We start from the raw sequence: 15006 nt of genomic DNA, 5'->3' as shown, positions 1-15006 counted from the left end.
TTGCTGAAAGGATGGAAATAACAGTGGTGAATACATATTTTAAGAAGAAGGAGGAGTCTAGGGTGACGTATAAGAGTGGAGGAAGGTGCACACAGGACTATGTTTTATGCAGGAGATGAAGGAGCAACCTGAAGGAGATTGGAGATTGTAAGGTGTTGGCAGGGGACAGTGTAGCTAGACAGCATCGGATGGTGGTCTTTAGGATGGTTTTAAAGGTAAAGAAGAAGAGGAGGAGAGTGAGGACTGAAAGAAGAATAAGACGGTGGAAAGTGAAGGAGGAAGACTGCAGTGATTCAGGGAAGAGGTCCGACAGGGACTTGGTGTTGCTGAAGAGGTGCTGGATGACTGGGCAACTACTGTAGAAGTGATAACGGAGACAGCTAGGAAGGTACTTGGTGTGACTATTGGAATTAGAAAGAAAGACAAAGAGACGTGGTGGTGGAATGAGGTAGTGCAGGAGAGCATGAGGAGAAAGAGGTTGGCAAAACAGAATTGGGATCAACAGAGTGATGTGAAAAGTAGGCAGGAGTACAAGGAGATGCGGCAGCAGGTAAAGAGGAATGTGGCGAAAGCCAGGGAAAAGGCTTATGAGGAGCTGTATGTGAATTTGGATACTAAAGAAAGGGGAAAATAATTTGTAGCGATTGGCCAGGCAGAGGGACCGAGCTGGAAAGGATGTGCTACAAGTTATAGCAATAAAGGATGGAGATGGAAATGTGTTAAATAGTGAGGAGACTGTGTTGAGAAGATGGAGAGAGTATTTTTAGCAGCTGATAAACAGGGAAAATAAGAGAAAGAGAAGGTTGGATGGTGTGGAGATGGTAGAGCAGGACGAGTTTAGGATTAGTAAGGAGAAAGTGAGAGCAGCGATTAAGAGGATGAAGATTAAAAAGTCGGTATTACCCAATGACATACCAATAGAAGCATGGAGATGTTTAGGAGAGATGGCAGTGGAGTTTTTAACAAGATTGTTTAACAGGATTTTGGAAGGTGAGAGGATGCCTGAGGAATGGAGGAGTGTGCTGGTACTGGTTTTTAAGAAAAAGCGAGATGTGCAGACCTGCAGTAACTACAGGGGAATAAAGTTGATATGTCAAACCATGAAGTTATAGGAAAGAGTAGTGGAAACCAGGCTGAGAGAAGAGGTGACCATCTGTGAGTAGCAGTATGGTTTCATGCCGAGGAAGATCACCACAAAACAGAGGTGGGAAGTAATGAAGTACAAAAACTTTGTTACTTTACTTAAGTAGATTTGTCTGGTATCAGTACTTTACCCCACTTTTTATTTTTTGGACAACTTTTTACTTTCACTCAATACATTTTTACACAAATATCTTTACTTTCTACTTCTTACATTTTCAAACCAACCTTGTTACGTTTAGTATTATTTCTTCCCATTGAGTGCTGTTTTCAGCCTATCAACCCTTCATTGCACAGCTTTTTCACCATATCACTGGTGTTGTTATAACTTTCGCATGTAGGATGTTTTAGAAACAATGTGAGGGAGGTGCAATTGAGATGGTTTGGACATGTGCAGAGGAGGGACATGGGGTATATCAGTAGAAGAATGCTGAGGATGGAGCTGCCAGGAAGGAGGAAAAGAGGAAGGCCAAAGAGGAGGTTTATGGATGGGGTGAGGGAGGACATGCAGGTGGTTGAAAGAGGCAGATGTAGAGGACAGAGTAGTATGGAGACAGATGATCTGCTGTGGCGACCCCTAATGGGAGCAGCTAAAAGACGATGATAATCACCCTTTTCTTTCCCATTCTTTCTGCTCCATGTTTCTTCATTAATTAAAATGCAAATACAATTATAGATATTTGATTTAATCAGCCTATATAAATAGCTTACATTAGACAAATTATTTAATAAAGATGTTTTATTCATTTTTACTTTATGCTTTTTCAGCATATGTTCTCATTAAAAAATATTTCAGATAATGCTTCAGATGCCAACTTTACTTATAAATGTCAAGTGTGAAACATTCTGTTCAATTCAGATCTTTAATTATGTCGAGATGTCTGGGTGGTGCAGCAGATAATGTTACTTTTCAACTTCAGCATCCTTGGATTGATCCTAAACTAAAAAAAAAAAAAGATTATATATAGGCAACATTGGTACGCAATGATTTATATATTTTTTCTAATGACAGAGAGTCTGTTTGTTGTTGACATAAAGCAAAACTGAGCAATCGCCAGTAATGCAGTCCTTTGGTACACCCAGAACAAAAAGAGAATACAATAAGCAAAGAATTTATTGCTTTTTTTAATGCACCTAGCAAGGGCTGATCTGCACACAAATAACATTATTAAAAAACACAATGGTAACAAATAACCAACAAGTGCTGTTAGTGTTTAGATATCAATCCAGCCTGAGCTTTAATAACAGCAAGAAAATATGAAACCAACAAACAATAAAAAATTAAACAAATAAATAATAATAAAACTTTCCGCTTCATTTAAATTTTTCACAGCAAACTTATTAAATAAACTGTTCTGATCCATTTTCACGATGTGACAGCCACTGATATGGAACCCTTAGCCTGTTACAAAACAGAAACACATTGTGAACATATTAACTAAAGATAACACTATTATAATTTGAAGCACATTATTGTATTACATTGTCACTGAATTCATTATTATCCTCTGGTGTGCCTGAAACTTTGAGTCTCACCTTGAGCTCTAAGAAGAGCTGAACAGCTCGGTTGAAATTCCATTCATTCTGTTGAAGCCACCTGAGACAGAACACAAGGCAGAAAAAAATATGATTTAAATATGTGAATCAGATTCTAAAGTCAATCCCCCTCCCCAGACAATGTCCTGTACGTGCTTTTGACATCTCAAGGTTATGAGCATGGGACAGTTTACACACACGTGCAAACACACAAAACGGTACCATTTTACACAGTAAAATATACGTTTCCATCAAGATCTCTACTTACTTTTGGGACCACTCGAGATTCATCTGATATTTCTGAGAAAAGTTAAAGATCATCTCCTGCTGGGTGGGAGAGGGGGTGGACACGGGGCTGCAGGATGGGGTCGGTGCAAGTGGGGCAAATGCACGGCGGACCTCTTCAATGGTGGCGTGCCTCACAAATAGCGTATCATTGACTAAACATAGCCTACAAGAACAAAATAAAAACACCCAAAAATATTTATTACAACAACTCCTGAAAGCTTGAAAAAAAGAGAAAATATATCAAAAGTAGACAAATCACCACAAATGAATGTAATCACAATAAGGGATAGGGGCTGCAGAATCTTGAGTGTGTGTGTAAAGTGGGAGAAACACCCTGGAAGTCCCATGAGTGATTTTCAGAAACTCATTTACCCTTTGGGTCAATTTAACTTTGCCAATTTTACTGAAGTGGTTTTGGGAAAAGGGAGAAAACTGTATGGAAACAGGATGGAACCTGGGACATGGGAGGTGGAAATGTAACCTGCTGTACTATCATGCTACAGAGAGTTAATTTAGTTTTAGTTCATATATGGGAGCGGGCAGCATAATGGGGCAAACACTGCACAGTGGGCAAGCTTGAATTTTTTAATTGTCCAACGCTTTGACACAAAAGATCAGTTAAAAAAAAAAAGTTTTTTCTTACGCATTGTTCATGGCTGGGACTCCAACGAAGACCCGGGAGAAGGCACGGATATTTTCTTTTGATTTGACATCAACTAATGGAACAGGAAAAAAATAAAATAAGAAAAATTATCATCTAAATCTATCAATAATCTAGAACACACACACACACACACACACACACTCCATCTTGAAGAGCATTCCAGCTGACTGTGTGCTCTCTAATTAAAGTTTACAGTAGACCTGCATGAGATGAATTTTTCAGTCCCTCTCCCGCCCCCTTTAGGTTCAAATCCCAAAAAAATGTATTTTCTCCCACCCGCAATATTTAAGTTTTGTTCTGCTTCCGCCCTCAAAAGCCTGCGTGTAAAATGTATAAGTAGTTTTATTTTTAATGCACTGAATGCTTCGTCTAGCTCCTTTACACTTCATTTTTTTCATTTGCTTCCCTTTTGAATATAAAAGAAGAAACAGAAAATAACCAAACATTGTTTTCTTTGAGTTTGACTTTTTTGTGTAAATGATGAATATAGACATGGAAAGTTTCAAAACATAGAACATCAATTGAAACGATATAAATAAAAAAAAAGGCCAAGGTTTTGTTGTGTTGTATGTTCCTTTCTTCAATAATGAAGTAATATCTGTACCTCTCTGCGATTCACTGTCCATTCACCTGTAGCTAATTGCGATTTTCTGAACATTCACCTTAGACCATTTTGTGGGAGTCCCATTAATGATGTTATTGTCCCACAACCCGCACACACACACACACACACACACACACACACACACACACACACACACACACACACACACACACACACAACTACGTGTTTCCAAATATTTTGACAGGTGCTGTATATACTGTACATATGAAAGAAAGATAAACATATATAAAGAGCACAGTGGTTCACTATGTGACATCTTTTGCAAACAATACTTACAGTCCTTGAACATCCCAGTGACTGTAAACACCAGTAGCATTTCCTGAGGAGACAGAGTCAATAAACCGTACTAAGAATTTAGTCGTGACAAGTAATAAAAAAAAAAAAAAAAAATACAAACTGTAAAACTCACAGTGCATGTGTTCACATCAACACTAAAAGAGGCCAAGTCATGCTTGGTTTTGGGCAGTTCATTCAGGAAGGCGACTATGCTCAGTCGAGTGTGCTTCAATGCACGAAACCTCATCGCTATGGGGAAGGTAAAAAGGCAGAGAAGTTTCAGATTATCAACATAATATAAATCAGTTACCAGGTACTGCAAGAAACATAAGTACGATGATATGTTCACTAAATATACAGTGTAATAATAAGGCACTTAACAGAACTTATTCAACATAAATTATGAAAAACATGCCAAATCTATCGTATCAAAATCACCACCATTATATGCCTGCATTAATTCTGCTTTAGACAAATGCCCATAAATTAGAATTAATTAATTAACCTATTATTTTGTTACTAAACAGTGTTGCTAACAAACATACATGGGACACCTGGAGGTGTACATGGTTTTTGAAAATGTAGCTCAATTGAGAGTTCCCACTTCTGAGTTCAGTAGAATGCAGTGTACGGCATTACTGAATTTATTATTAAGGCAAACACAAACCCTACTTCACTTCTGTCTCTCGTTTAACACGCCCTTTTATTTGCAAATACTTACAAGGGTCTTTGATTCTCTTTATGTTGCGATTGTGACTTTTATATTCCTCTGAGGTATACCTATAATTACAGAAGAGCTGAGTTAGTGAAAGAAAATTTAAATATATTTGACTTCCTGCATATAATACAAAATAATTAAACAGAAAGCAAATAACCCATTATAGGGCTCCAGACAGTCGCATTTGCGCCAAAAATGATAATTAGCGAGTAATATTTTTGCCTCGATCACCACCTGTGACCATATAAATTTGCACGTTTTGACTGAATAATCTGCATGTTATGACTTTTTATGTGCGTGTTCTGTGAGGAATGGCCTATCACATCATTTGTTGACGTAATAAACAGAGACGCATGCACCGCCTATGCTTAAGTTAAAGCGCCAAAATAACGGGATAGTTTCACCTTTCTGCATCAGAAAAAAACATGTTGAAACTAAAAATATCAGACTTTTTTCCAAAACAGTCTCCATCTCTGTCCAACTCTTCCGCTAATGACACACCTGTTAATAAAAACGCAGGCTGCAGTTGTGCCAGCATAGGAGAGAGGCAGAACGACAAAAACACTGAGGACCATCTTTCTATGTCAGTCAGTGAAAACATAAATAAAAGTGCCAAAAGACTTCTTGGATTCAAGAGTTTTCATGACTGAGGTATGATCACGAGACGCAGAAAATGTTCTGCGACTTCTGCTCTAAAGCGGGCAGAGAAATTGCGGGAACAAATCATTGAAAAAAAAAAAAAGAGACGGTAAGAAAACACTGCGATAGCCAAAAGCATAAAAATGCTCGTGATCACATAACGGTGAAGAGCGCGCCACAGTGTCTAAGCACTGTTAGCTCTCGCAGTGTCTCGTGCATGTGATGTGGACTGCCTGCCGAAAAATAATGGAAAGAGCGAAAAATTTAATTCAACACCGCCTATATGATCGCTTCAGTTCCCAGGCCATGCTGTAAAAAATGGCAGATGTACACATGAAAGGATGACTGGAAGTAAGTGTTTTTTAAAGTTCATTCTTGTGTGGCACTTAAAAATATCATTTGGAGCCTGTTGTTTTTTTCATAGGAGCTAATGGCTCCTAAATAGATTTTTTTTTTGTCTGGAGCCCTGCATTAACTTTCAGCTGATAAACACTATAGAGTCATTTTTATATGTCTGTCTCTGTAATTTGATATCATGCATATCTTTTTTTTTTTTTTGTTTTTTGTTACAAATACTCAATAGTAGAAATAATATTTCGAAAAAAAAAAAAAGGATTTACTTGGAGACATTGTAAATGGCATTTTGAAGGCTGAGGGAGAAGCAGGCCTCATCATGATATGCATCCAGCAAAGGCTGCCTGTTTCCTGAGTCATACACACTGTAATATCTATTGCAATACACAGACAGGGATTCTGTTAGAATGTACAGAATGAACAAATGTGTAATAAAGAAGAAATGGTTAATTCAAGCAAACAATCATTTATTCATCTTTAGCAAACACATTATCCTGGTCAAGAGACCCTCTAGAGCATACGTCAAACTCATGACCCCCGGACCACTTTTGGCCCGCCGAGCCATTATATCTGGCATGCGAGGTAATAGCACATTTATATTATAACTAAGAATGTATGCTGTCTGTTTTGTTTTTCATTAAATGACAGCGTTTGGCCCTCTACATAGACCTGGTATTTAATTTGAGCCCATTCTATTATTGGGTTTGACACCACTACTCTAGAGGATTCAGGAACACTGCATTAAACAAGGGAACACACCAGTCAATTGCACCATGCACTCACACAATCACACTCGTTTAGTAACAGTCACCAATCAACCAACTGGCATGTTTTTTGGGTGGCTGGATGATATCGGAGGAAACCCACACAGAGAACAAGAGAAACTCCACACAGATTCACAGGATCCTGGAGCTGCAAAATGGCAACACTATCCTTCATGCCACTATGCTACTAGTGACCATGTTAACTATGCTTATATTTGACAGGTGGTGGACTTACTGGTGCAGAAATCGCAGAATAAACTCCTTGACGTCACTTGAAACAAAGTAGCTGTCCTGAAACAGACACATGCATGGCATTAAAACAGTGAATCGTTTATATATTGAGAGACAATTCAATAAGCCTACGACGCACCTTACTCGGAGGAATTGCGGTGCAGGTTTCCACATCAAAACCAATCGGTGTCGGAAGATTGTGGCCATCCTACATAGAAATAAGAATACAAGCATTAGGTTTTTGTAATTTGGTAACTATTTTATTAATTTGTAAAGAATGTTGCTTGTTTTTTGACTACTTATTATAAAGACGTTATTGGAGCCAAACTAATTTATTCACACACGGTTAAAGGTAGGAGACATGATTTACTTTCAGTCTTATCACAGTAATTAAGTCAACTGTCTTCTCAGGGTCATGTAAACAGACAAATTAATGAATCATACATAGCAAATAAATGAACCTAAGTAAAATGCTCTTCTCTTAGAATCACTGACTAACAGATATTACACATTAAGACAGAGTAACACTAAATAAAGAAAAGAATAACTAAGCCTGTGGAAGGGGGAAACTAAGTGACAGCTGTAAGCAATAAAGAAAAGGTTCTTACCAGTTTGAGGAGCTTGGGAAATCGGTCACGCACAGCACTGTCAAAACAACAAAGCATAAGGGTTTTGGTTCAAATGTGGCTTTTACTACCGTGCTCACATTAACACTCACACACTAAAATACAATAAGGGTTTAAAAAGAAATCCTGACCCGTGTAGCTCCACTATGGTGTTAGCAATTTAATTGTCTAAATCCAACACAATATTTGCTTAGCAAACACTTTAGTGTTTCAGCTTCATCTTTGTTTCAAAGACAGCTGAAAAATATTAGAAGCTTTAACCCTCATTTTTTATTTTTTTAACCACCAGTTTTCTCCATGCAGAACCTGCTGTGAAATGTTTGGGACACTTATTGCACAAAATATTGGTATGTACTAATCTGATCTAAAAAGACAGAAATGACTCACTGAGGTAAAAATAAAAAAATAGGACACTGTGATGTGATATTCAAAACACAAATTCGGTCCAGTCCTAAGGTAGCCTTGAATATTTTAACATTACAAGCAGAATGACTGACACTGTGTAGGGTCCATGAATCTCTTTCATTTAAAGTATGATCAATGATTGTCTATTTTTTTCTACATCATAAACAGGACTGTCTTTTTTCTGAATAATAACAGTTTTTATTATTAGCTTGCTATGAGTTGAATTTATTACATGAGAAATTTGACTACATGATTCAGTGTTGCTTCAATGAATACCCTTAATTGCATAGTCAGGCCTCACCTGCTTCCTGAAATGTTTACATACAATTTGAAAGATGTTTTTATTTGTAAATGCTGCAGCAGTATTAGTACTGAAATTAAAGTTTTCCTGGGGAGAACTGGGAAGTGGTTCTCATAAGCAAAGAAAAAACAATTATTGCTGGTGTTTATGGGCCATTATTGTAAGAGCTAGCCAAAAAAGTTGTTTAGATTTCTACAGTAACATACAATTACTTCTAGATTTTCAGCAGAATGAAAGTCACTGTGACCAATTTAAAGCAAATGTCACGTTTAATCTCTTTTTGTGTGCCTGTAATGTTATCTTATGATATTAGTATATTAAAGCACGAAATATATTCAGAGAACTAAATTAGCATACATTTTTTTTTTAAGAATCATAAACTTCTTTACTATATAAACATTAATACCTCCTAAGTACAGGAGGTCCATTGTGTTACTTGAATGTTTTTTTTTTTAATATTCAGCTACATTTCTTGTATATTTCTTCCTCTCAGTTTTTGGCCCTTATCTAGTGTCGATGAATACAACTATGTGGTCATAACCACTTACCCGATATATGATGATTGGTCTGTAAAGTGATCACACAGAGGATTGTGATCCAGCCACAACTCTGTCAGCTTCAAGCCTTTCAGTTTGTCCAGCTCCCGCTCAGACTTCAACTATGGTGGAAGAACAGAAAGAGAAACCAGTTCAAATGAGTACACATGGCTAAATTCACATTATATCAAAGTACATTATGAAATGAGAATTAATGTGTATAATATAAATAAAATGCATGATTTAACGAACAGTTAGAAGATGGTAAATAATGATGTCACCTCATTATGGGACAGGTTGAGAGTGCTTAGGTTGGGAGTTATGTTCACCATCTCTGCAAGGTCATCCAGCTTGTAGAGCTTGTTATTACTTAGGTTAAGAGCAGTCAGCTATAGACAACATAATAGTGAGAAATTTAATGTTAAATCATTTAGTGTGGATACTGTTAACTAGGGCTGAAACAACTAATTCGATAAAATCAATAATAATCGATAAAGAAATTTGTTGTCCACAAATGCCGTTATTGATTAGTTTGGCTGCTTATGTTACAGGCTAGCATGACAGCAAGATAGCACAGCCACCTGCAGAAATGTCGGAGAGTACAGGATCAACCCTTAGCAGGAAAAAGTGTGTCCCAAAGCATCCAAGCATTTTATAATCGTTTATAAAATCGAAATATTTGCTATAGTAGTTGGTAAGCAGACTATCCTGATGAAATACCCCTGCTATAAATACTGTGAGACAAACTGCACATGCGCTTACCATTAATGTATCAGATAGCCACTGACAGCAGAATCAGATTCTGCTAGAGCTGAGTAAGGCTTTACAAACCCACAGATCTCTTAAGTAAGTACTTTAAATGCCATGACTATCACACGTTTTATTAGAAAGCACAAGAGAAAAAAATAAAACATCATAATTTAGATGTCTGTATTTGTAAAACGAAATCTTACTTGTGGAACATTCTCTTTAATAATCTTCAGCACGGCCTCCATGCAGCTCTTCCGGCTCAGAATCACATCGATATTCTGAGAGATCAAATCTGAAAAGACATGTCAACAATTCTCAATTTCACACATATGCGTTTCACCAAAAAAATTGCTTTTCAGCAATGTCTGGTTAGTTCTTTTGCTATCTAGAAACTTAAAGAATGACATGATCAGTATAAATATGAATTAATAGTCAAGTCAAACTACCTTGATCACTGCGAATGCTGTTCAAGTCAAGAAATTGCTCGGAGACATCAAATCGCTTGGACATGCATTGCTGTTAAAAGATTTGAGCTTCCATCAGTATCAGTTTTTTATTTTTATTTTTCCCCCAATCACTTTTTTCAGAATGAGTGCATAAAGCCCTTTACCTTTAAGTGTTCAAGATCCTCGTCTTTCAAGTCATTCTGAAGGAAGTATGGTGGAGGACAGGGGTTCATGATCACAACAACCTAAATAAAAGAACAAAAACAATTTATCAAATCATCTATAGTTAACTGCAGAAGGATTCATAAAATTTACCTAATACAATAAATACTATTCAAAGAGTATCAGAGATATCAAAAACCAAGCATCATGCCTTATATCCTTCGATATCCACGATCTTGCGAGAGATACTACGCAATGCATTGGCAGTGTCATCATCATCTACGAAGAACTGCACTTTCTGTCCCTCCACGGAATACTTTGAATACATAGAGGAAAAGAAAAAAAACACAACGGTTCACTGTTTACACATCTGCTATATATTCAATAACAGGTTATTATTATCTGGACTATTAAGCCTGCTGGTGTTTACTCACATGTACTGGAGTAAAAGGAATGGGGCAGAGATTCTGAAGAGCAGTCAAAAGCCACTTCTTATCATGTTTCTTGCCATAAGGGATCTGTTAAAAAACAACCATTGTTCAAATCTACTGACTTTATAAAATAGAGTAAAAGCAACAATAAACTTTTTTTTAATATATTTTTTTTTATTATAAACACAATTTTGCCATTTTTTCGTACCGTTATTTTGTACCATGTCTTGGATTTTCCTGAGATTGACAGGCCTCCTGGTTTTTTTTCATTGCCTGATAAGTGACTTCCTCCCCGTAGCCTGCACCGTTCTGGTGTTTCTCTTCGGTCTTCAGCAATTCGATTATCCCATCGTCGGCTGCCCCGGCCATATGGGTTGCTACATTAAAGAACCCAGATCAGTCCACTTAATTTGCAGCAATCTTACATCATGCCACTATATTCCCAAAAGTACACCAATCACTCCCTTATGTGCTTTTTGATTGCCCTATTTCAGATTTAGTTCATATAGTCCCTTTGCTGTTATATTAACCTTTACTGTCTGGCAAAGCTTTCCACTAATTCTGAGGTATGAATGTGGAGACTACAAGCTTTAGAAACACCAGGTAATGACCTCTGGGTGATGTTCGGGTGTGTTCTGTGTTCCAATTCATCGAAAGGTGTTCAGTAGGGTTGAGCTCAGGGCTCTGTTCTGGACACTCATGTTTTTATAAGTCCCCTTTGTGCACAGGAGCATTATCATGCCAATAAGATCCAGTGAAGGGAAACTGCAATGCTACAACATTGTGGTAACAGAACCACATATGTGTGTGATGCTCAAGTGTCCACAAAGTCCACATAGACCCCTTCAAACTTCTAATCTTCCTAACTCTATTTATTCAAACATTTAAGTTAAAGCATTCACACAAAAACACATACACTTATATACTCACAATTTCCTCTGAAAACTCCTATCATGGCCATTGCTCATGTTCACATCTCCATCTTCATCCACAGACCTGCCTGGAAAATTACTGCCGGAGCCCCTTTTGGGATGGCATCCTAGTCTCTGATGAACTGGTGCATTGTTTTGGCGTCTCCTGGGTGGCCCATGACTTCTGCGATTATGAAACTGAGAACCACTCACTCGGTCATCATGCTCTGATCCAAAAGAAATACATAAAATAAACGATCATAAACATTTCTGTTTATACACTGGATTAATCCATAACAAATTGCACATCGCAGTGCACCAATTTTAGTTACACACTTCTTATTTGTAAGTGATGGGACTTTGGGATTGGTTACCATGAAAACAGCAGTAACAAAGACTGTTGTTAAGCAACCTGTTATTGCAATGTAAGAAACCCAAAAATTACAATTGCATTAGATATATATACCAAAAAAATGAATAATAATATAAATAATGATGACAAATTTCATTTTAAATTTAATAATCAGAATATGTCAGACGTTCTCACAGTGGTGTCTGCGCACTTCCTGGGGACTGTGAAGCAAAGCTTCAGGTTTATGATTATTAAATTGTTACAACAGGGCAATCACAACCCACAGTTTTTGGGTATTATATTAATTATTAATTGTTATGGTTATTAGCTACAATATATGATTGCACACATTTCAAAATGTGCCCAAAATTTGAAGAAGTTTGGTATGTTCTTAAAAGAAAAATCACCACTGCTGATGGTGAAGGATCCCCTGACTGTAAGAAGTCTGAAAAGTTGTGTATATACAGGTAGTCCAAGCAAACCCAAGCTTTTAAAATCCAATCTGAATAATACATTCCCAGAACAGCATTTATAATTTGGTATAAAATCGCCATGTAAACCGGAGTAGTAGACGTGATCCACGGCGTAAAAACCCGGACACCATGCAGTGTACAGCTGTACACTATTCATGAATTTAGTATGCTAAACAAAGCCAAGACACGTCTAAATGTAGTAAACATGCTAAATATATGATATTTTTTACCCGAATAGCTGCCACTGATCCAGACTTTTCGTACAGCTGGGTCTTCGTCCAAACCTAAACAAAAATAAACCCAAACATCAACCGAGTCACAAGATGTTTGCACACTTACCACTGTAGCAGCGGTCAAAGTCCGCCATTATCCAGACCTGAAAACACCGCCAGCTTGGTAAGGTGGCGTTTTTTTTCCGCTCAAATATTAAATACGCAGCGATTTGACCCAAATACGAACTGTTCACATCTCGCTGTTAAAGTATCATCTGACAGCGCAGGCGACTCCAAACACAGGAGAGCATTTCCAGGGGAACTTCATTAACCGTCACTCCCAGTGGGCGGTAACATCCGGGTCTCCTCTACTATGTGCGCTGTGTTTTAAATTCAGCATTGCTAAGAGTAATTTTCATCATCAGAATTATTTTTTTTTTGCTTGACATAGCTTTGTACTTTAAAATGTCAAAATGCTGTCTTATCATCAACAAGAATGCCATATAGATACATTAATCATAACTGGGGAAAAAAAAATATTTCCGAGGCTGCACAGCACGTGCTCCGGCTTTTACATACTGCTGTAATATAACTCGAACTTTTTAGTGATATTACATATAACTTGCCAATATTTCCGGATGGATTGTTTATTAATGTAAATAGTAAAAAAAAAAAAGTGCTTCAACAAAGTCTGATTCCTTGCTCACCTTCAGATCGCACATTTCTGCATACGGACAAACGACGACACCCGCGTTTAGAAAACATCTCGATCAGAAGACGATAAATTGTTTAGGAGTCGGACTCTAATATGACCCCACCACCTCACTGTGACGTCACATGCAACGCTGTACTGGAAAATGGCACCTTACTAAAAAAATGCCCTGCAGCAATAATATTAATAAAATAACCAACAAAAAAAAAGTCACTAGAAAAACCAACAATAAATGTATTATCATAAATGATTTACTCTTATTTTTATCTTTTATTTTTCATCTTCTCTCTCTCTCTCTCTCTCTCTCTATATATATATATATATATATCTTTATCTCTCTCTCTCATACATACACACATGAACAGCCATATTTCAGTTCGTCTACATCAGGGGTCACCACCTTTTTGACACCGGGAGCTACTTCTTGGGTACCGACTAATCTGAAGGGATACACACTTCTAAAATACATTTTTTTCTCAATTTACCTTTAATTATATGTTATTATTAATAATTAATGATATTCATCTATATCAGGGTGTCAAACTCAATTGCACAGGGGCCAAAACAAAGCACACTTTAGGTTGTGGGCCGAACAGGATAAACATTTATTGAACACACTAAAACAATGTTTTTTAAACATAAATATGAATAAAAACAGACAGGAATATTATTCCAGAATAAATCAACTTAAACTTTAAATAACTTCAAATATTTTGCTCTCCATTCAAATATCTCCAGTGAAACACCAGACGTCTCACAGCTTCATCATGCAGCTCTTCAGAAACTCTCCCTCAGTAAATAACCGGCTGATGTGCCTCTGATTTCTCCTCTGCTTTCACACCAGCTTCACTTTGTGATTTTGCTGTGGTGAAACACGTCTGCTGAAATGTCCGATTCTTCTTTAACTCTTCTACTTTCTGTATCTTCTGCTCTGCATTCAGGTTTTTCAGCTTCTCCTGATGTTTTGTCTCGTAGTTCCGTCTTAGATTCAATTCCTTAATTACAGCCACATTCGCTCCACAAATAAGACACACGTGTTTACCGGCAGTGTCAGTAAACATCTACTCAGAATCCAATCGGTTTTGAAAGGGTCTGTTTTCAGAATCCACTTTTCTCTTCACCACTGTGAGGCGCTGTTTCACAATAACTTTACAATAGGGTTAAATACATCAACAGAAGCTCGACTTGATTGACGCTGGAATGTTCCCAGGTCGCCTCGCGTTCGGTAAGACAGCTGACGCGCTGCATTATGGGATCTGTAGTTTGTGTTTATCAGCGCTTCATATCGCCAGGACATTAATAACAATATTAATAGATCTATATAAAATCATCTTTCGCGGGCCGGATATAATTGTACGTCGGGCCGGATTTGACACCGAGTTTGACACCCCTGATCTATGTGAAGACAATGATCATGTTAATGATTTCTCACAATAATTATCAACAATGATTTA

At 37.3% G+C, this 15006-nt stretch overlaps 1 protein-coding gene across 3 annotated transcripts; it reads right to left on the bottom strand.

Moving 5' to 3' along the window:
- Nucleotides 1-2236: 2236 nt before the first annotated feature.
- On the bottom strand, nt 2237-13699 carry nxf1a (nuclear RNA export factor 1a). 3 transcript variants are annotated; one of them, XM_046850158.1, is made up of 22 exons: nt 13548-13699; nt 12859-12912; nt 11823-12030; nt 11101-11269; nt 10896-10979; nt 10673-10777; nt 10464-10544; nt 10300-10369; nt 10057-10145; nt 9385-9492; nt 9116-9225; nt 7844-7880; nt 7375-7443; nt 7240-7295; nt 6507-6614; nt 5251-5309; nt 4663-4778; nt 4530-4572; nt 3608-3680; nt 2945-3127; nt 2677-2737; nt 2237-2542 (listed from the first exon to the last, which is right to left on the bottom strand). In XM_046850158.1, the coding sequence occupies exons 1-22, from the start codon at nt 13603-13605 to the stop codon at nt 2507-2509; spliced, it is 1977 nt and encodes a 658-aa protein (XP_046706114.1). In that variant the 5' UTR covers nt 13606-13699; the 3' UTR covers nt 2237-2506. The 3 variants fall into 3 exon arrangements, with proteins under 3 accessions (XP_046706114.1, XP_046706116.1, XP_046706115.1); XM_046850160.1 differs by lacking the exon at nt 13548-13699 and adding an exon at nt 13005-13175; XM_046850159.1 differs by lacking the exons at nt 12859-12912; nt 13548-13699 and adding an exon at nt 12968-13176.
- Nucleotides 13700-15006: the final 1307 nt, after the last annotated feature.

Source organism: Silurus meridionalis, chromosome 5, assembly GCF_014805685.1.
Source record: "Silurus meridionalis isolate SWU-2019-XX chromosome 5, ASM1480568v1, whole genome shotgun sequence".
Lineage (NCBI taxonomy): Eukaryota > Metazoa > Chordata > Actinopteri > Siluriformes > Siluridae > Silurus > Silurus meridionalis.
This window is presented reverse-complemented; position numbering and strand designations above follow the sequence as displayed.

Coding starts and splice junctions, on each gene's coding strand:
- nxf1a (XM_046850158.1), bottom strand. CDS start 13,605: ATGTTTTCTAAACGCGGGTGTCGTCGTTTGTCCGTATGCAGAAATGTG. Junction 12,913..13,547: donor CAGAAATGTGCGATCTGAAG/GTGAGCAAGGAA, acceptor ATTTTTGTTTAG/GTTTGGACGAAGACCCAGCT. Junction 10,146..10,299: donor CAGCATTCGCAGTGATCAAG/GTAGTTTGACTT, acceptor ATGTCTTTTCAG/ATTTGATCTCTCAGAATATC.